The sequence below is a fragment of the Rhopalosiphum maidis genome, chromosome 2 (genome assembly GCF_003676215.2).
Source record: "Rhopalosiphum maidis isolate BTI-1 chromosome 2, ASM367621v3, whole genome shotgun sequence".
Taxonomy (NCBI): Eukaryota; Metazoa; Arthropoda; class Insecta; order Hemiptera; family Aphididae; genus Rhopalosiphum; species Rhopalosiphum maidis.
Genome location: NC_040878.1, coordinates 78,914,643 through 78,930,772, shown reverse-complemented (window position 1 = coordinate 78,930,772; position 16,130 = coordinate 78,914,643). Strand labels below are relative to the sequence as shown.

At 34.0% G+C, this 16,130-nt stretch overlaps 5 protein-coding genes across 5 annotated transcripts; 3 read left to right on the top strand and 2 right to left on the bottom strand.

Annotated features, from left to right (window-relative positions):
* Positions 1-2,530: 2,530 nt before the first annotated feature.
* Positions 2,531-13,793, bottom strand: LOC113551078 (histone H3). Its single transcript, XM_026953112.2, has 3 exons — positions 13,457-13,793; positions 5,243-5,246; positions 2,531-3,217 (listed from the first exon to the last, which is right to left on the bottom strand). Exons 1-3 carry the CDS (start codon positions 13,740-13,742, stop codon positions 2,755-2,757), a joined length of 753 nt encoding a protein of 250 aa, XP_026808913.2. The 5' UTR covers positions 13,743-13,793; the 3' UTR covers positions 2,531-2,754.
* Positions 3,392-3,816, top strand: LOC113551094 (histone H4). The gene has a single exon (XM_026953128.2). It carries the CDS (start codon positions 3,455-3,457, stop codon positions 3,764-3,766), a length of 312 nt encoding a protein of 103 aa, XP_026808929.1. The 5' UTR covers positions 3,392-3,454; the 3' UTR covers positions 3,767-3,816.
* On the top strand, positions 5,656-6,116 carry LOC113551080 (histone H2B). Its single transcript, XM_026953114.1, has one exon. The coding sequence runs from the start codon at positions 5,693-5,695 to the stop codon at positions 6,071-6,073; it is 381 nt and encodes a 126-aa protein (XP_026808915.1). The 5' UTR covers positions 5,656-5,692; the 3' UTR covers positions 6,074-6,116.
* Positions 11,081-11,541, bottom strand: LOC113551081 (histone H2B). The gene has a single exon (XM_026953116.1). It carries the CDS (start codon positions 11,502-11,504, stop codon positions 11,124-11,126), a length of 381 nt encoding a protein of 126 aa, XP_026808917.1. The 5' UTR covers positions 11,505-11,541; the 3' UTR covers positions 11,081-11,123.
* On the top strand, positions 11,876-12,330 carry LOC113551098 (histone H2A-like). The gene has a single exon (XM_026953133.1). It carries the CDS (start codon positions 11,918-11,920, stop codon positions 12,293-12,295), a length of 378 nt encoding a protein of 125 aa, XP_026808934.1. The 5' UTR covers positions 11,876-11,917; the 3' UTR covers positions 12,296-12,330.
* Positions 13,794-16,130: the final 2,337 nt, after the last annotated feature.

The following is a 16,130-nucleotide window of genomic DNA, read 5'->3' as shown; positions in this document are numbered from 1 at the left end:
GTTATTCCCACGATCCCAACCGGGTTTTCGTAGACCATGTTCGATGGTGTACCGTATGACCGAAACCAATTTAAAACGTTCAAAAACTTCTTAGACACATTCTATACGAGTTTACCAAGACACGAGCGTTTGTAGATTGCAAATCGACCAATTTGCCGATGAACGGTGGCTTTTCAAAATCAAGGATTTTAGGTTACTGTTACGGCACGTTGTCATTCACGTTTCTACCATTGAAGTGTTTACGTTGCAGACTTTACCTATGAATCTAATATTAATCGTATTCACCTTAAATATTTTTTTTAAATAATCATAGTATTTCACCGTTTAGGGATTTTGGTCGAAACTCCATTATAAATAAACACAATTTAATTTATTTTCTCATCATCCGTGGTATCGTATCTGATACATTGTAGTGGGCCAATCGACAGTCGTTGTGCAGTGATGGTGTAGCCGTGGGCTTAATAAAATAAGATTTTGCAAACAATTTTAAAGTGCTTATTTATTGATATTATTCTAAGTGTTTTAATAAGAAAATTAGATTAAGCCGTAGATACTGTTTCGTGATGTCAACCGACGTGTCATTATAAAGTTTGCACGCGTCGTAAACCGACGTCGCACCTTACACCATACACAATTATATTTTTCTGTTATTCATTAGCATTTGACGTGTTGTTGTCGAACCTTGATGATGATATACTGTTTTTATATAAATAGAGTATTTTATTACTTATTATCTATGAAGACAAGAATTGATAGTAGCCGAAACTACCGGAGAACCTAAGATACCATCTAAAGCGGGCAAATATCAAATAACGTAACATTTCAATAGTTGTACTAATTAATACGGGGTGATTTTTTTTATCATAAAACACTCATTATTTCAAAAAGTATTCATGTTTTTGAAAACATTTTTTACATAGTTTTAAGTTGTTTAAAAAAACAACGTTTTTATTAAAAAATTATATTTTTAAATATTTTTTATCCTTATATTATTTTAAGTTTTTTACTTTTTTGAATGACGACATAGAGTTTTAATTTCATATTCCAAAGCAGAATAGTTTTCTGAGTATTTTGATACATACAAATCAAATGTAGGGCGAGTAGTTTATGAGTTATAAGTATTTAAAGTTTAGACTGCGCCGCCCGACAAAGCTTTAAATACGTATAACTCATAAATTACTCGCACAAAATTCGAATTTTATAAAAATTTAAAAGTACTCAGACAATTATTCTGCTTTGGAATATGAAATTAAAACTATGTTGTCATTAAAAAAAAATAAAAAACTTAAAAATAATATAATTGTTTAATAAAAGCGTTGTTTTTTTAATAACTTGGAACTATGTAAAAAAATGTTTTCAAAAACATGAATACTTTTTGAAATAACGAATGTTTTATGATAAAAGAATCACCATGTATAGTATAAGAACTGAAGGATTTCCTATAAACGATAGTATAGTTTGGTGTAATTCAGCTAAAGCTTACAATAATACTATTGCGATAATACGCAGTGATAAGAAGTTAATATTAATTAAAATGTTATATTGATTATTGTAGTGCAATATTTGGCAATCTAATTCGTGGCTGGCCTAATTTAATGATTTTAAACACGTTTTGTAAATATTCGTTCATATTTGCTTGTTGTGGGTAAGGGGTCTGGTGTGCCTTGCTTTCTGGACTGTTTTGATGAGTTGCTGGTTGAAGCGTGTAAATTCTAAAAACAATGCGACTCTTTAAATTGAATTCCATTCGTAAATTCTGATTTTAAAATATTATTACGATGTGATGGTAAACATACAAATATTTTTTTTGATACACTGTAATGTGTGCACATTAAACATACATACAATGTATGTAACACAGAGCGTATTTTATGGAAACGGGACATTTTTGCGGAGTATAACTTAGGTATGTCAGATAGGTATTGTAAACGGAATAAAAACCTGTAGAAAGAAAAACAGTTATCGAAATAAAATATTACGTGTCCTTCATATTATGTTAACGACACTTTAAGAACTTTAAATGTTATTGATGTGTACGGTTTTTAATTTTTAATTTAACGTAGGTATCGACTAATCGAATTATTGTATTATATATTTACACTTTTTAATCATAAAGTAACTGTTGAAGTAGGTAATTAATTTTTTGTATAAGGTAGGAACAAAATGAATGTCCACAGGGTAGGACTTTAAAAAATAGGTATCTTTTAATAATTATATTTTAAGTGGATAAATAACAACAAAAGTACTACCTCTATACAATACATACATAATAATGTATTTGTAATTCAATATTATAAGCGGTACGGTAAGCATTTAAAACATTTTTATTCAAATAAATTTTCATATGGTTGTGTGTAAAGTGTAATATTGTATTCTGTGGATTTTCTCTACAGTTCCCCAAAAGGTTATATACATTATAATATTTAATTATTATCGACAGGCTTAATTAAACGTTTATTAAAAAATATATAAATAATTAAAACAATTTTTTTACGGTTGTTTATAGTAGATAATAATTTTGTTTATCTAACACACACGTTAAAGTCGTACCTATAGTATAAATCTTAATGTGTGATGGAGACAAGTACAACACTACACAGTTATTGTCGATTTGTTATGGCCTACTATGTTGTAAAAAATCAGTGTTAAAGGTCACGGTAAAGGGCGGTTATGCATAATAAAAGCGAAATACGAAATGTGTGATGGCCCTGAAAAGGGCCGTTTTAATGGAATGGTGGTGTATTGAACTAAAGATTAGGCGCGTTCTCCGCGGATACGACGGGCAAGTTGGATATCCTTTGGCATGATCGTGACGCGTTTGGCGTGGATGGCGCACAAGTTGGTGTCTTCGAAAAGACCGACCAAATAGGCCTCGCTGGCTTCCTGCAACGCCATGACGGCGGAGCTCTGGAAACGCAAGTCGGTCTTGAAGTCCTGGGCGATTTCACGCACCAGACGTTGGAACGGCAATTTGCGGATCAACAGCTCCGTGCTCTTCTGGTAACGACGGATTTCACGGAGAGCGACTGTTCCCGGACGGTAACGATGGGGTTTCTTCACTCCTCCGGTGGCGGGTGCGCTCTTACGGGCGGCTTTGGTGGCCAACTGCTTCCTGGGAGCCTTACCTCCGGTAGATTTGCGGGCTGTCTGCTTGGTACGGGCCATTGTTGAATTCGTTTGTGTACGATTAGACGAACTGTAAAATACTGATGGTTCTCTGAAACCAAACACACTAGTATTTATATAAAAACGGATTCGTTTCTACCGTTATCATTGGTCGACGCGTTGTCGATAATCGGTAAGTGGGAGAAAACAAATGTAGCGTTTCGATTGGCCGTTAGTGCTCCGTGAAACGCATAAATACATTGAAATTTGTTAATCGAGCATCAGTCAACGTTCAGCGTTCGTCGCAGCAGTTTGTCGAGTAATCAGCTAGAAACTACATAAAATCAACATGACCGGACGCGGTAAAGGAGGAAAAGGTCTTGGAAAAGGAGGAGCCAAACGTCATCGTAAAGTGCTCCGCGATAACATCCAGGGAATCACCAAGCCCGCCATTCGTCGGTTAGCTCGTCGTGGTGGAGTAAAACGTATCTCCGGTTTGATATACGAAGAAACCCGTGGAGTGTTGAAAGTGTTCCTGGAAAACGTAATCCGTGATGCCGTGACATACACCGAGCACGCCAAGAGGAAGACCGTCACCGCCATGGACGTCGTGTACGCCCTCAAACGCCAAGGTCGTACCCTGTACGGTTTTGGAGGTTAATACGTCTCATTTGCGATTTGCATACATTGTTAAAAAAAAACACTATTAAAAAGGCCCTTTTCAGGGCCACTACTTTTTTTACATAACTCCACTGCCCCCGCAGTAGTGTACTGTGTCCAATATTTCTATTTGTTTTGTTCTAGTTCATATCAAATTATTTTTGTGTTGGTGGAGTAATAAGTTTTATGTGTGTAATTAGATTTGAAACACAATAGTAACACTGTTCTTTATAAGTGTGTATAAACTCAAATATAAAAACAATACGAAATTGATTTCTGTGTAAACCAAATTGGTGTTTACCACGAATGCTCGCGGGTAGGTTAAAAGTTAATATAGAAATCACTGGAATAATATTTATCACATATTGATATGGATTGAGACTAAAAAAATTTGCGGAAGGTATTTTTTCAATCTAATTGATAATGGTAATTTTATAGTAGTTTTGATGTAATACACTACTTTGTTACAGCTAATAGACAGATCCACTTTGTTGATGTCATAAGAATATTATAATATGTTATGTACGGACCTAACTTTTACTAAGTGAGCTCTTACTATGTCGGGATTCCCGAAGGAGAAAATAAACCTTCCTTCATTAAGGCTGCAAATGACTATCATATCACTCTATCTATCTATCACTATCAATGTTTTTTTTTTCGTGTTACGTCATAATTTTGTATTTAAATTATTTGATACATTTTTCTGACACAAGGAGATTTACGTTTTAGTCTATTATGATCCCTGAACACTTTATCAATCGACATAACTTACAATATTAAGACATATATTAAATACCAATTATATCGTAATATTTATTTATTTTTGTAGATTGTTAATGGGTACGCACACACAGAATGTATGTGAGTCATGCTCATTGATCTGGACTTTAATATGATAACTAAGCGCAGATAAACCTGACGACACAATAACAAGTATATATGACTACAGTATTTATTTTTACAACTTGTCACGATGATGAAGTTAGAAGTATATTCTGTACCAAGATAAAATTTAGCTCAACAGCGTTAGTGTAATTTAAAAAAGGAGAAGACTTACGCTACATTGAATATGATAAATTTGTGGCCCTGAAAAGGGCCGTTTTATTAGAAGATTAGGTGTTGCTTGCTAAGTGTGATTAGACTTTTTTCTCGGTTTTTTTGGGTAAGAGAACAGCTTGGATGTTGGGCAACACACCACCTTGTGCGATGGTAACTCCGGACAACAATTTGTTCAATTCTTCGTCGTTCCTGATTGCCAATTGCAAATGTCTGGGGATGATACGAGATTTCTTGTTGTCACGGGCAGCGTTACCGGCCAATTCCAACACTTCGGCTGCCAAATATTCCATAACGGCGGCCAGGTATACCGGTGCACCGGCTCCGACGCGCTCGGCGTAATTTCCTTTTCTCAACAAACGATGGATACGACCGACGGGGAACTGGAGTCCGGCACGGGACGACCGGGTCTTGGATTTACCTCCCTTCGATTTGCCTGCTTTGCCTCTTCCGCTCATGATTGTGTGTGTGCTTGACTGCTTTGTTAACGATTCGAACACTGAATGATGATTAAACCCATCGGTAGGGGCCATTATATAGCCAAAATTTAGAAAACAGTGCTGCGATTGGACAGTTTGAAACGTCATGACGATATTGCTTGACTTTGTTTGATATGCAACTACTACTAAACGATGTTGTTTTCCATCATCATTCTAATAATGTTTTCTCTTGGAAAAGCTACTATTTTTATCAGACACGTAACCGCTGTAAATCCTGTTTGTTCTGTTTTATCTATTAGAATTTGGCCAATGCCTGTTTGACGTGTCTCCTTGGGTTACTAATATATACCGTCGCTTCGTGTATTCCGACATCATTCGAGTTTGAATTATTTCACCGTCAACGACCACAATTCACAGAAAAATTATCAGCCATGGCTCCAGGAGGTAAATCCGCGGGAAAGGCGATGAAAAAATCGTCCGGCAAGGCACAAAAGAACATCGCCAAATCTGACAAGAAACGCAAGCCCAAGAGGAAAGAATCATACGCCATCTACATCTACAAAGTATTGAAACAAGTACATCCCGACACCGGTGTTTCCTCTAAGGCAATGAGCATTATGAACAGTTTTGTCAACGATTTGTTCGAGCGTATTGCCGCCGAGTCCAGTCGTCTGGCTCACTACAACAAGCGATCGACCATCACCAGTCGGGAGATTCAAACCGCCGTCCGACTCTTGTTGCCCGGTGAATTGGCCAAGCACGCCGTCAGTGAAGGAACAAAAGCCGTAACCAAGTACACTAGTTCCAAATAATTGACTTATATTATAACACTCTCTTTAAAAAGGCCCTTTTTAGGGCCACCAATTTTTCTATGATATACCACTGTTATAATCGATGATTATTTTTAAAATTTAAAAATTGAAATAATACTTTTTTTGTCGCGTACAAACCTCCTGTGAATAATTATAACAAAAATAATTTTATCCCGGTTAAAAACATTTGTTGAACAGTGAACACATAATTATCATCATAATACTTAACTTTATCCATGGGTGACTTACATATTTTAAAGTGCATCGACGCACTTGAACCACCGCATACATCTTGATTGAGCTTCCTATACCAAGCTTGCCCTAATTCAAATCTATATCCGTATAGATCCAAAGGTGGAAAACAGTGTATAATTGCCAATGTCCTTTTTTTTCAAAATCTGTTGATAAAGAGGTAGGAATCTGTACTTTTATTTCCGTATTCAAGGAGCTTGTCTTTATGAGATTGACTAATATTAGTGGGAGACCATATTTTTCTAGTATAGACATTAAAGGTTCACGATGAATGCAGTAGTAGACCTTTTTAAAATCAATAAATATCATGTGCACTTCTTTATTAAATTCCCTCATCTTTTGTAGTATTTGTCTTACTATGAATATTTGGTCAATCGTCGATCTATTTTTCCTAAATCCTACCTGGTAGTCTCCCAGTAATTTCTCTGCCTATGGTCTCACTCTGTCTAAAATACAGTTTGACAATATCTTATACGTGACATTAAGTAGGGCTATGTCTCTGTAATTACACAATTTTCTATCCCCGTTCTTGTAATTAGAACAAATAATTTTTCCAATCTTCGAGAATCACCTCCTTTACCCAAATCTCCTTCACCAACAAATATATGTACTCAGTTAGTTCATTTCCCATGTTTTTAACAGTTATTAGTAATTGAACAAAAAGCTTTGCAGTCGATTTTTGGCCCTTGCATAGATAGCAATACAGGAGAGTGGAGAATCAGACATAATGTGGAGATCAGTGAGCTATATCCAAAGTCAAAAATAGTCGACGATATAAGGAAGAGGCGACTCTTATGGGCTGGCCACGCATGAAGAAAAGAAAGAGCCCTTATTACAAGGTACTATGTGGCTCTCCAGAAAGCATAAAATCAGTTGATAGGTCAAGGTCGAGGTAGGAAGACTAAGTGTCAAAAGATGTGGAACAAGTTGAACCAGATACTTTTTGGCGAGTCATAGCGGAGGATATAAAGAAATGGCATAGCATATGATTATCAGTTTAGTCTTAAAGGTCGTTAACTACGGAGAAGAAGAAAAATAGTATGATTATAAATTTATTTATGGGTAAGTTTAACCAGTCGTGACCCATAGGTTGGGAAACACTGCTGTATAGCACTCTTTAAATAAATACATATTATATTTATTTAAAATTGTTTTGATATGTATTTTTTCAGAAATTAAATTAATACAATTTTTCATGATAAACCTATAATTTATGTTAAAAATAATTACTTATAATATTACAGGAAATCTAAGAACTTACGGTTTATTTTAACTTGACCTTTATTTAAATGTTTTGAATTGATTTGAAGATCATCTTTATTTTCTGCGATAATTAATTTTTAAATTAAATCAATCACTTACATATTTATACGTATACATTAGGACGCATTAAAACTATACTTAGGTCATAGTGAAAAATCAAAATATTTGATTAATAACACATGATAGTTTATTAGTTGAATATAAAACGTATTTCACAACGATAAGAAATAAGAACGTACGGTTTACTTCAACTGAAACCTTTCTAAAGTCAATTGAGATGTCTTCAATTTTTGCAATAGTTAATGTTTGATTTAAATCACTCGCATACGTATTTATATGTATACATTACTATATTAGCATCCATTTAAGTTAAAGGCCATAGCGAAAAAACTTAAAAGTTTAATTAATAACACATAATAGTTTAATAATTAAACTTAATATTCATTCTTTAAAATTTTCTCATAAAGAGAATATTTTATGTAGTTTGGTACACGAGTTTTCAACGTAAAAATAACATATGATTATTGATTAATAATATATTTACTATTTATAGATTATTATTACTCTAAATCAGTCAATTTACAAAAATATATATCGTATTTACGTTTTTAAATATTTAAACGCTATAAAATATTAATGTTAAATGTTATTGTACTTTCAAACGTTACTTATTTTTTCGTTTTAATTTGAATACTAAAATAAAAATGAAATTGTAAACACTGATAAGATTAAACATAATCAATAAAATTAATTGATTTACCAAAATAAATTAAAACATGCAAAAAAAGCATATGTGTATTATTTTTACATAATAATTATGTATTCATTTTAAATTTTGTTCATAAATATATTATATATCAATTATTTTGTTTAATTTTTTTTAATATTAAACTTTATAGCATTATATAGTACATGCTGAAACTTTACTCTTAATTACTTACTAAACTGCATTACATACAAGTAATTTAATAGTCCACCATCATCTATACAAAGAATAACATATCACATGTTTATAATATTCAAAATGGTGACCGGTCAAAATATCTTCGAAATAACGTCTTTGATAAAAATATCTTTAAACAAAAATATCTTTGAACAAAATATCTTTTATACTGATTTTTATAAGCTTATTAGCTATTATTATTATTAGCTTTCTTCAGGAATAGCTTGTCCAGTGTACTTTTCCAAGAACATTTTAAAAGTTGGATTTTTTAATTTAGTTAGTGGTATGTCAGCCTTGATTAATGTTTGACATAAATCGGTATTCAAAGTTGACTTACTAATCAAAGATGCTGAAGAGGATTTATTTTTTCTCAATTAATTTTCTTTATGTTTTAATGTATTTATATGCTGAGTTATTAGAAAACGTTGCAAACAAGATACAGATTGTCCACAAGCTACACAAAGTAACACATGTCCATCATTCTTAAAAGTTTCATTAGGGAATTATAAAAGGTATTGAGCTACTTTTGCTTTTTTTGTTGTAGGAATTTCAGACATATTTTTTAATAGTGTACGCGCAAAATTAACTTTAAAAGTCAATCGATACATTATGCGGAAATTCACTCATTTAATCAGAATACACTTTAAACAATAATAATGTTAAGAACAGGAAATTACCTGAGCATTCCCAGATATTTTTCTAGAGGTAAGGCATTTAATAAATAAATTAAGATTTGTTTATACATAATATTTTATAGTTCATTATTATGTTTCGTCGTTAACCTATTACAATTAGGTATTATTATTATACAGAACACTCAAACTACAATAAAATAAAATAATCCAGTTATTATTAATGCGAGTTTTATACTATTTATAAAAAATTAAAGTTTTCAGGGTATATATTTTTTGAAATATATACCCAAAAAATTATTATTGTGTTATGTGAGTTTATATTATTCGTTTAAATTTATAACTAGTTGTTTTTATTTAAAAAGAATATTTATTTTTAATATTGCATTTACCAGAAACTATAAACATTTCATTCACAAGTTAAATATTTTTATACTTTCAGGGAGATTTAAATATTTTTCTTCCTGTAATATTATAAGTAATTATTTTTAACATAAATTATAGGTTTATCATGAAAAATTGTATTAATTTAATTTCTGAAAAAATACATATCAAAACAATTTTAAATAAATATAATATGTATTTATTTAAAGAGTGCTATACAGCAGTGTTTCCCAACCTATGGGTCACGACTGGTTAAACTTACCCATAAATAAATTTATAATCATACTATTTTTCTTCTTCTCCGTAGTTAACGACCTTTAAGACTAAACTGATAATCATATGCTATGCCATTTCTTTATATCCTCCGCTATGACTCGCCAAAAAGTATCTGGTTCAACTTGTTCCACATCTTTTGACACTTAGTCTTCCTACCTCGACCTTGACCTATCAACTGATTTTATGCTTTCTGGAGAGCCACATAGTACCTTGTAATAAGGGCTCTTTCTTTTCTTCATGCGTGGCCAGCCCATAAGAGTCGCCTCTTCCTTATATCGTCGACTATTTTTGACTTTGGATATAGCTCACTGATCTCCACATTATGTCTGATTCTCCACTCTCCTGTATTGCTATCTATGCAAGGGCCAAAAATCGACTGCAAAGCTTTTTGTTCAATTACTAATAACTGTTAAAAACATGGGAAATGAACTAACTGAGTACATATATTTGTTGGTGAAGGAGATTTGGGTAAAGGAGGTGATTCTCGAAGATTGGAAAAATTATTTGTTCTAATTACAAGAACGGGGATAGAAAATTGTGTAATTACAGAGACATAGCCCTACTTAATGTCACGTATAAGATATTGTCAAACTGTATTTTAGACAGAGTGAGACCATAGGCAGAGAAATTACTGGGAGACTACCAGGTAGGATTTAGGAAAAATAGATCGACGATTGACCAAATATTCATAGTAAGACAAATACTACAAAAGATGAGGGAATTTAATAAAGAAGTGCACATGATATTTATTGATTTTAAAAAGGTCTACTACTGCATTCATCGTGAACCTTTAATGTCTATACTAGAAAAATATGGTCTCCCACTAATATTAGTCAATCTCATAAAGACAAGCTCCTTGAATACGGAAATAAAAGTACAGATTCCTACCTCTTTATCAACAGATTTTGAAAAAAAAGGACATTGGCAATTATACACTGTTTTCCACCTTTGGATCTATACGGATATAGATTTGAATTAGGGCAAGCTTGGTATAGGAAGCTCAATCAAGATGTATGCGGTGGTTCAAGTGCGTCGATGCACTTTAAAATATGTAAGTCACCCATGGATAAAGTTAAGTATTATGATGATAATTATGTGTTCACTGTTCAACAAATGTTTTTAACCGGGATAAAATTATTTTTGTTATAATTATTCACAGGAGGTTTGTACGCGACAAAAAAAGTATTATTTCAATTTTTAAATTTTAAAAATAATCATCGATTATAACAGTGGTATATCATAGAAAAATTGGTGGCCCTAAAAAGGGCCTTTTTAAAGAGAGTGTTATAATATAAGTCAATTATTTGGAACTAGTGTACTTGGTTACGGCTTTTGTTCCTTCACTGACGGCGTGCTTGGCCAATTCACCGGGCAACAAGAGTCGGACGGCGGTTTGAATCTCCCGACTGGTGATGGTCGATCGCTTGTTGTAGTGAGCCAGACGACTGGACTCGGCGGCAATACGCTCGAACAAATCGTTGACAAAACTGTTCATAATGCTCATTGCCTTAGAGGAAACACCGGTGTCGGGATGTACTTGTTTCAATACTTTGTAGATGTAGATGGCGTATGATTCTTTCCTCTTGGGCTTGCGTTTCTTGTCAGATTTGGCGATGTTCTTTTGTGCCTTGCCGGACGATTTTTTCATCGCCTTTCCCGCGGATTTACCTCCTGGAGCCATGGCTGATAATTTTTCTGTGAATTGTGGTCGTTGACGGTGAAATAATTCAAACTCGAATGATGTCGGAATACACGAAGCGACGGTATATATTAGTAACCCAAGGAGACACGTCAAACAGGCATTGGCCAAATTCTAATAGATAAAACAGAACAAACAGGATTTACAGCGGTTACGTGTCTGATAAAAATAGTAGCTTTTCCAAGAGAAAACATTATTAGAATGATGATGGAAAACAACATCGTTTAGTAGTAGTTGCATATCAAACAAAGTCAAGCAATATCGTCATGACGTTTCAAACTGTCCAATCGCAGCACTGTTTTCTAAATTTTGGCTATATAATGGCCCCTACCGATGGGTTTAATCATCATTCAGTGTTCGAATCGTTAACAAAGCAGTCAAGCACACACACAATCATGAGCGGAAGAGGCAAAGCAGGCAAATCGAAGGGAGGTAAATCCAAGACCCGGTCGTCCCGTGCCGGACTCCAGTTCCCCGTCGGTCGTATCCATCGTTTGTTGAGAAAAGGAAATTACGCCGAGCGCGTCGGAGCCGGTGCACCGGTATACCTGGCCGCCGTTATGGAATATTTGGCAGCCGAAGTGTTGGAATTGGCCGGTAACGCTGCCCGTGACAACAAGAAATCTCGTATCATCCCCAGACATTTGCAATTGGCAATCAGGAACGACGAAGAATTGAACAAATTGTTGTCCGGAGTTACCATCGCACAAGGTGGTGTGTTGCCCAACATCCAAGCTGTTCTCTTACCCAAAAAAACCGAGAAAAAAGTCTAATCACACTTAGCAAGCAACACCTAATCTTCTAATAAAACGGCCCTTTTCAGGGCCACAAATTTATCATATTCAATGTAGCGTAAGTCTTCTCCTTTTTTAAATTACACTAACGCTGTTGAGCTAAATTTTATCTTGGTACAGAATATACTTCTAACTTCATCATCGTGACAAGTTGTAAAAATAAATACTGTAGTCATATATACTTGTTATTGTGTCGTCAGGTTTATCTGCGCTTAGTTATCATATTAAAGTCCAGATCAATGAGCATGACTCACATACATTCTGTGTGTGCGTACCCATTAACAATCTACAAAAATAAATAAATATTACGATATAATTGGTATTTAATATATGTCTTAATATTGTAAGTTATGTCGATTGATAAAGTGTTCAGGGATCATAATAGACTAAAACGTAAATCTCCTTGTGTCAGAAAAATGTATCAAATAATTTAAATACAAAATTATGACGTAACACGAAAAAAAAAACATTGATAGTGATAGATAGATAGAGTGATATGATAGTCATTTGCAGCCTTAATGAAGGAAGGTTTATTTTCTCCTTCGGGAATCCCGACATAGTAAGAGCTCACTTAGTAAAAGTTAGGTCCGTACATAACATATTATAATATTCTTATGACATCAACAAAGTGGATCTGTCTATTAGCTGTAACAAAGTAGTGTATTACATCAAAACTACTATAAAATTACCATTATCAATTAGATTGAAAAAATACCTTCCGCAAATTTTTTTAGTCTCAATCCATATCAATATGTGATAAATATTATTCCAGTGATTTCTATATTAACTTTTAACCTACCCGCGAGCATTCGTGGTAAACACCAATTTGGTTTACACAGAAATCAATTTCGTATTGTTTTTATATTTGAGTTTATACACACTTATAAAGAACAGTGTTACTATTGTGTTTCAAATCTAATTACACACATAAAACTTATTACTCCACCAACACAAAAATAATTTGATATGAACTAGAACAAAACAAATAGAAATATTGGACACAGTACACTACTGCGGGGGCAGTGGAGTTATGTAAAAAAAGTAGTGGCCCTGAAAAGGGCCTTTTTAATAGTGTTTTTTTTTAACAATGTATGCAAATCGCAAATGAGACGTATTAACCTCCAAAACCGTACAGGGTACGACCTTGGCGTTTGAGGGCGTACACGACGTCCATGGCGGTGACGGTCTTCCTCTTGGCGTGCTCGGTGTATGTCACGGCATCACGGATTACGTTTTCCAGGAACACTTTCAACACTCCACGGGTTTCTTCGTATATCAAACCGGAGATACGTTTTACTCCACCACGACGAGCTAACCGACGAATGGCGGGCTTGGTGATTCCCTGGATGTTATCGCGGAGCACTTTACGATGACGTTTGGCTCCTCCTTTTCCAAGACCTTTTCCTCCTTTACCGCGTCCGGTCATGTTGATTTTATGTAGTTTCTAGCTGATTACTCGACAAACTGCTGCGACGAACGCTGAACGTTGACTGATGCTCGATTAACAAATTTCAATGTATTTATGCGTTTCACGGAGCACTAACGGCCAATCGAAACGCTACATTTGTTTTCTCCCACTTACCGATTATCGACAACGCGTCGACCAATGATAACGGTAGAAACGAATCCGTTTTTATATAAATACTAGTGTGTTTGGTTTCAGAGAACCATCAGTATTTTACAGTTCGTCTAATCGTACACAAACGAATTCAACAATGGCCCGTACCAAGCAGACAGCCCGCAAATCTACCGGAGGTAAGGCTCCCAGGAAGCAGTTGGCCACCAAAGCCGCCCGTAAGAGCGCACCCGCCACCGGAGGAGTGAAGAAACCCCATCGTTACCGTCCGGGAACAGTCGCTCTCCGTGAAATCCGTCGTTACCAGAAGAGCACGGAGCTGTTGATCCGCAAATTGCCGTTCCAACGTCTGGTGCGTGAAATCGCCCAGGACTTCAAGACCGACTTGCGTTTCCAGAGCTCCGCCGTCATGGCGTTGCAGGAAGCCAGCGAGGCCTATTTGGTCGGTCTTTTCGAAGACACCAACTTGTGCGCCATCCACGCCAAACGCGTCACGATCATGCCAAAGGATATCCAACTTGCCCGTCGTATCCGCGGAGAACGCGCCTAATCTTTAGTTCAATACACCACCATTCCATTAAAACGGCCCTTTTCAGGGCCATCACACATTTCGTATTTCGCTTTTATTATGCATAACCGCCCTTTACCGTGACCTTTAACACTGATTTTTTACAACATAGTAGGCCATAACAAATCGACAATAACTGTGTAGTGTTGTACTTGTCTCCATCACACATTAAGATTTATACTATAGGTACGACTTTAACGTGTGTGTTAGATAAACAAAATTATTATCTACTATAAACAACCGTAAAAAAATTGTTTTAATTATTTATATATTTTTTAATAAACGTTTAATTAAGCCTGTCGATAATAATTAAATATTATAATGTATATAACCTTTTGGGGAACTGTAGAGAAAATCCACAGAATACAATATTACACTTTACACACAACCATATGAAAATTTATTTGAATAAAAATGTTTTAAATGCTTACCGTACCGCTTATAATATTGAATTACAAATACATTATTATGTATGTATTGTATAGAGGTAGTACTTTTGTTGTTATTTATCCACTTAAAATATAATTATTAAAAGATACCTATTTTTTAAAGTCCTACCCTGTGGACATTCATTTTGTTCCTACCTTATACAAAAAATTAATTACCTACTTCAACAGTTACTTTATGATTAAAAAGTGTAAATATATAATACAATAATTCGATTAGTCGATACCTACGTTAAATTAAAAATTAAAAACCGTACACATCAATAACATTTAAAGTTCTTAAAGTGTCGTTAACATAATATGAAGGACACGTAATATTTTATTTCGATAACTGTTTTTCTTTCTACAGGTTTTTATTCCGTTTACAATACCTATCTGACATACCTAAGTTATACTCCGCAAAAATGTCCCGTTTCCATAAAATACGCTCTGTGTTACATACATTGTATGTATGTTTAATGTGCACACATTACAGTGTATCAAAAAAAATATTTGTATGTTTACCATCACATCGTAATAATATTTTAAAATCAGAATTTACGAATGGAATTCAATTTAAAGAGTCGCATTGTTTTTAGAATTTACACGCTTCAACCAGCAACTCATCAAAACAGTCCAGAAAGCAAGGCACACCAGACCCCTTACCCACAACAAGCAAATATGAACGAATATTTACAAAACGTGTTTAAAATCATTAAATTAGGCCAGCCACGAATTAGATTGCCAAATATTGCACTACAATAATCAATATAACATTTTAATTAATATTAACTTCTTATCACTGCGTATTATCGCAATAGTATTATTGTAAGCTTTAGCTGAATTACACCAAACTATACTATCGTTTATAGGAAATCCTTCAGTTCTTATACTATACATGGTGATTCTTTTATCATAAAACATTCGTTATTTCAAAAAGTATTCATGTTTTTGAAAACATTTTTTTACATAGTTCCAAGTTATTAAAAAAACAACGCTTTTATTAAACAATTATATTATTTTTAAGTTTTTTATTTTTTTTTAATGACAACATAGTTTTAATTTCATATTCCAAAGCAGAATAATTGTCTGAGTACTTTTAAATTTTTATAAAATTCGAATTTTGTGCGAGTAATTTATGAGTTATACGTATTTAAAGCTTTGTCGGGCGGCGCAGTCTAAACTTTAAATACTTATAACTCATAAACTACTCGCCCTACATTTGATTTGTATGTATCAAAATAC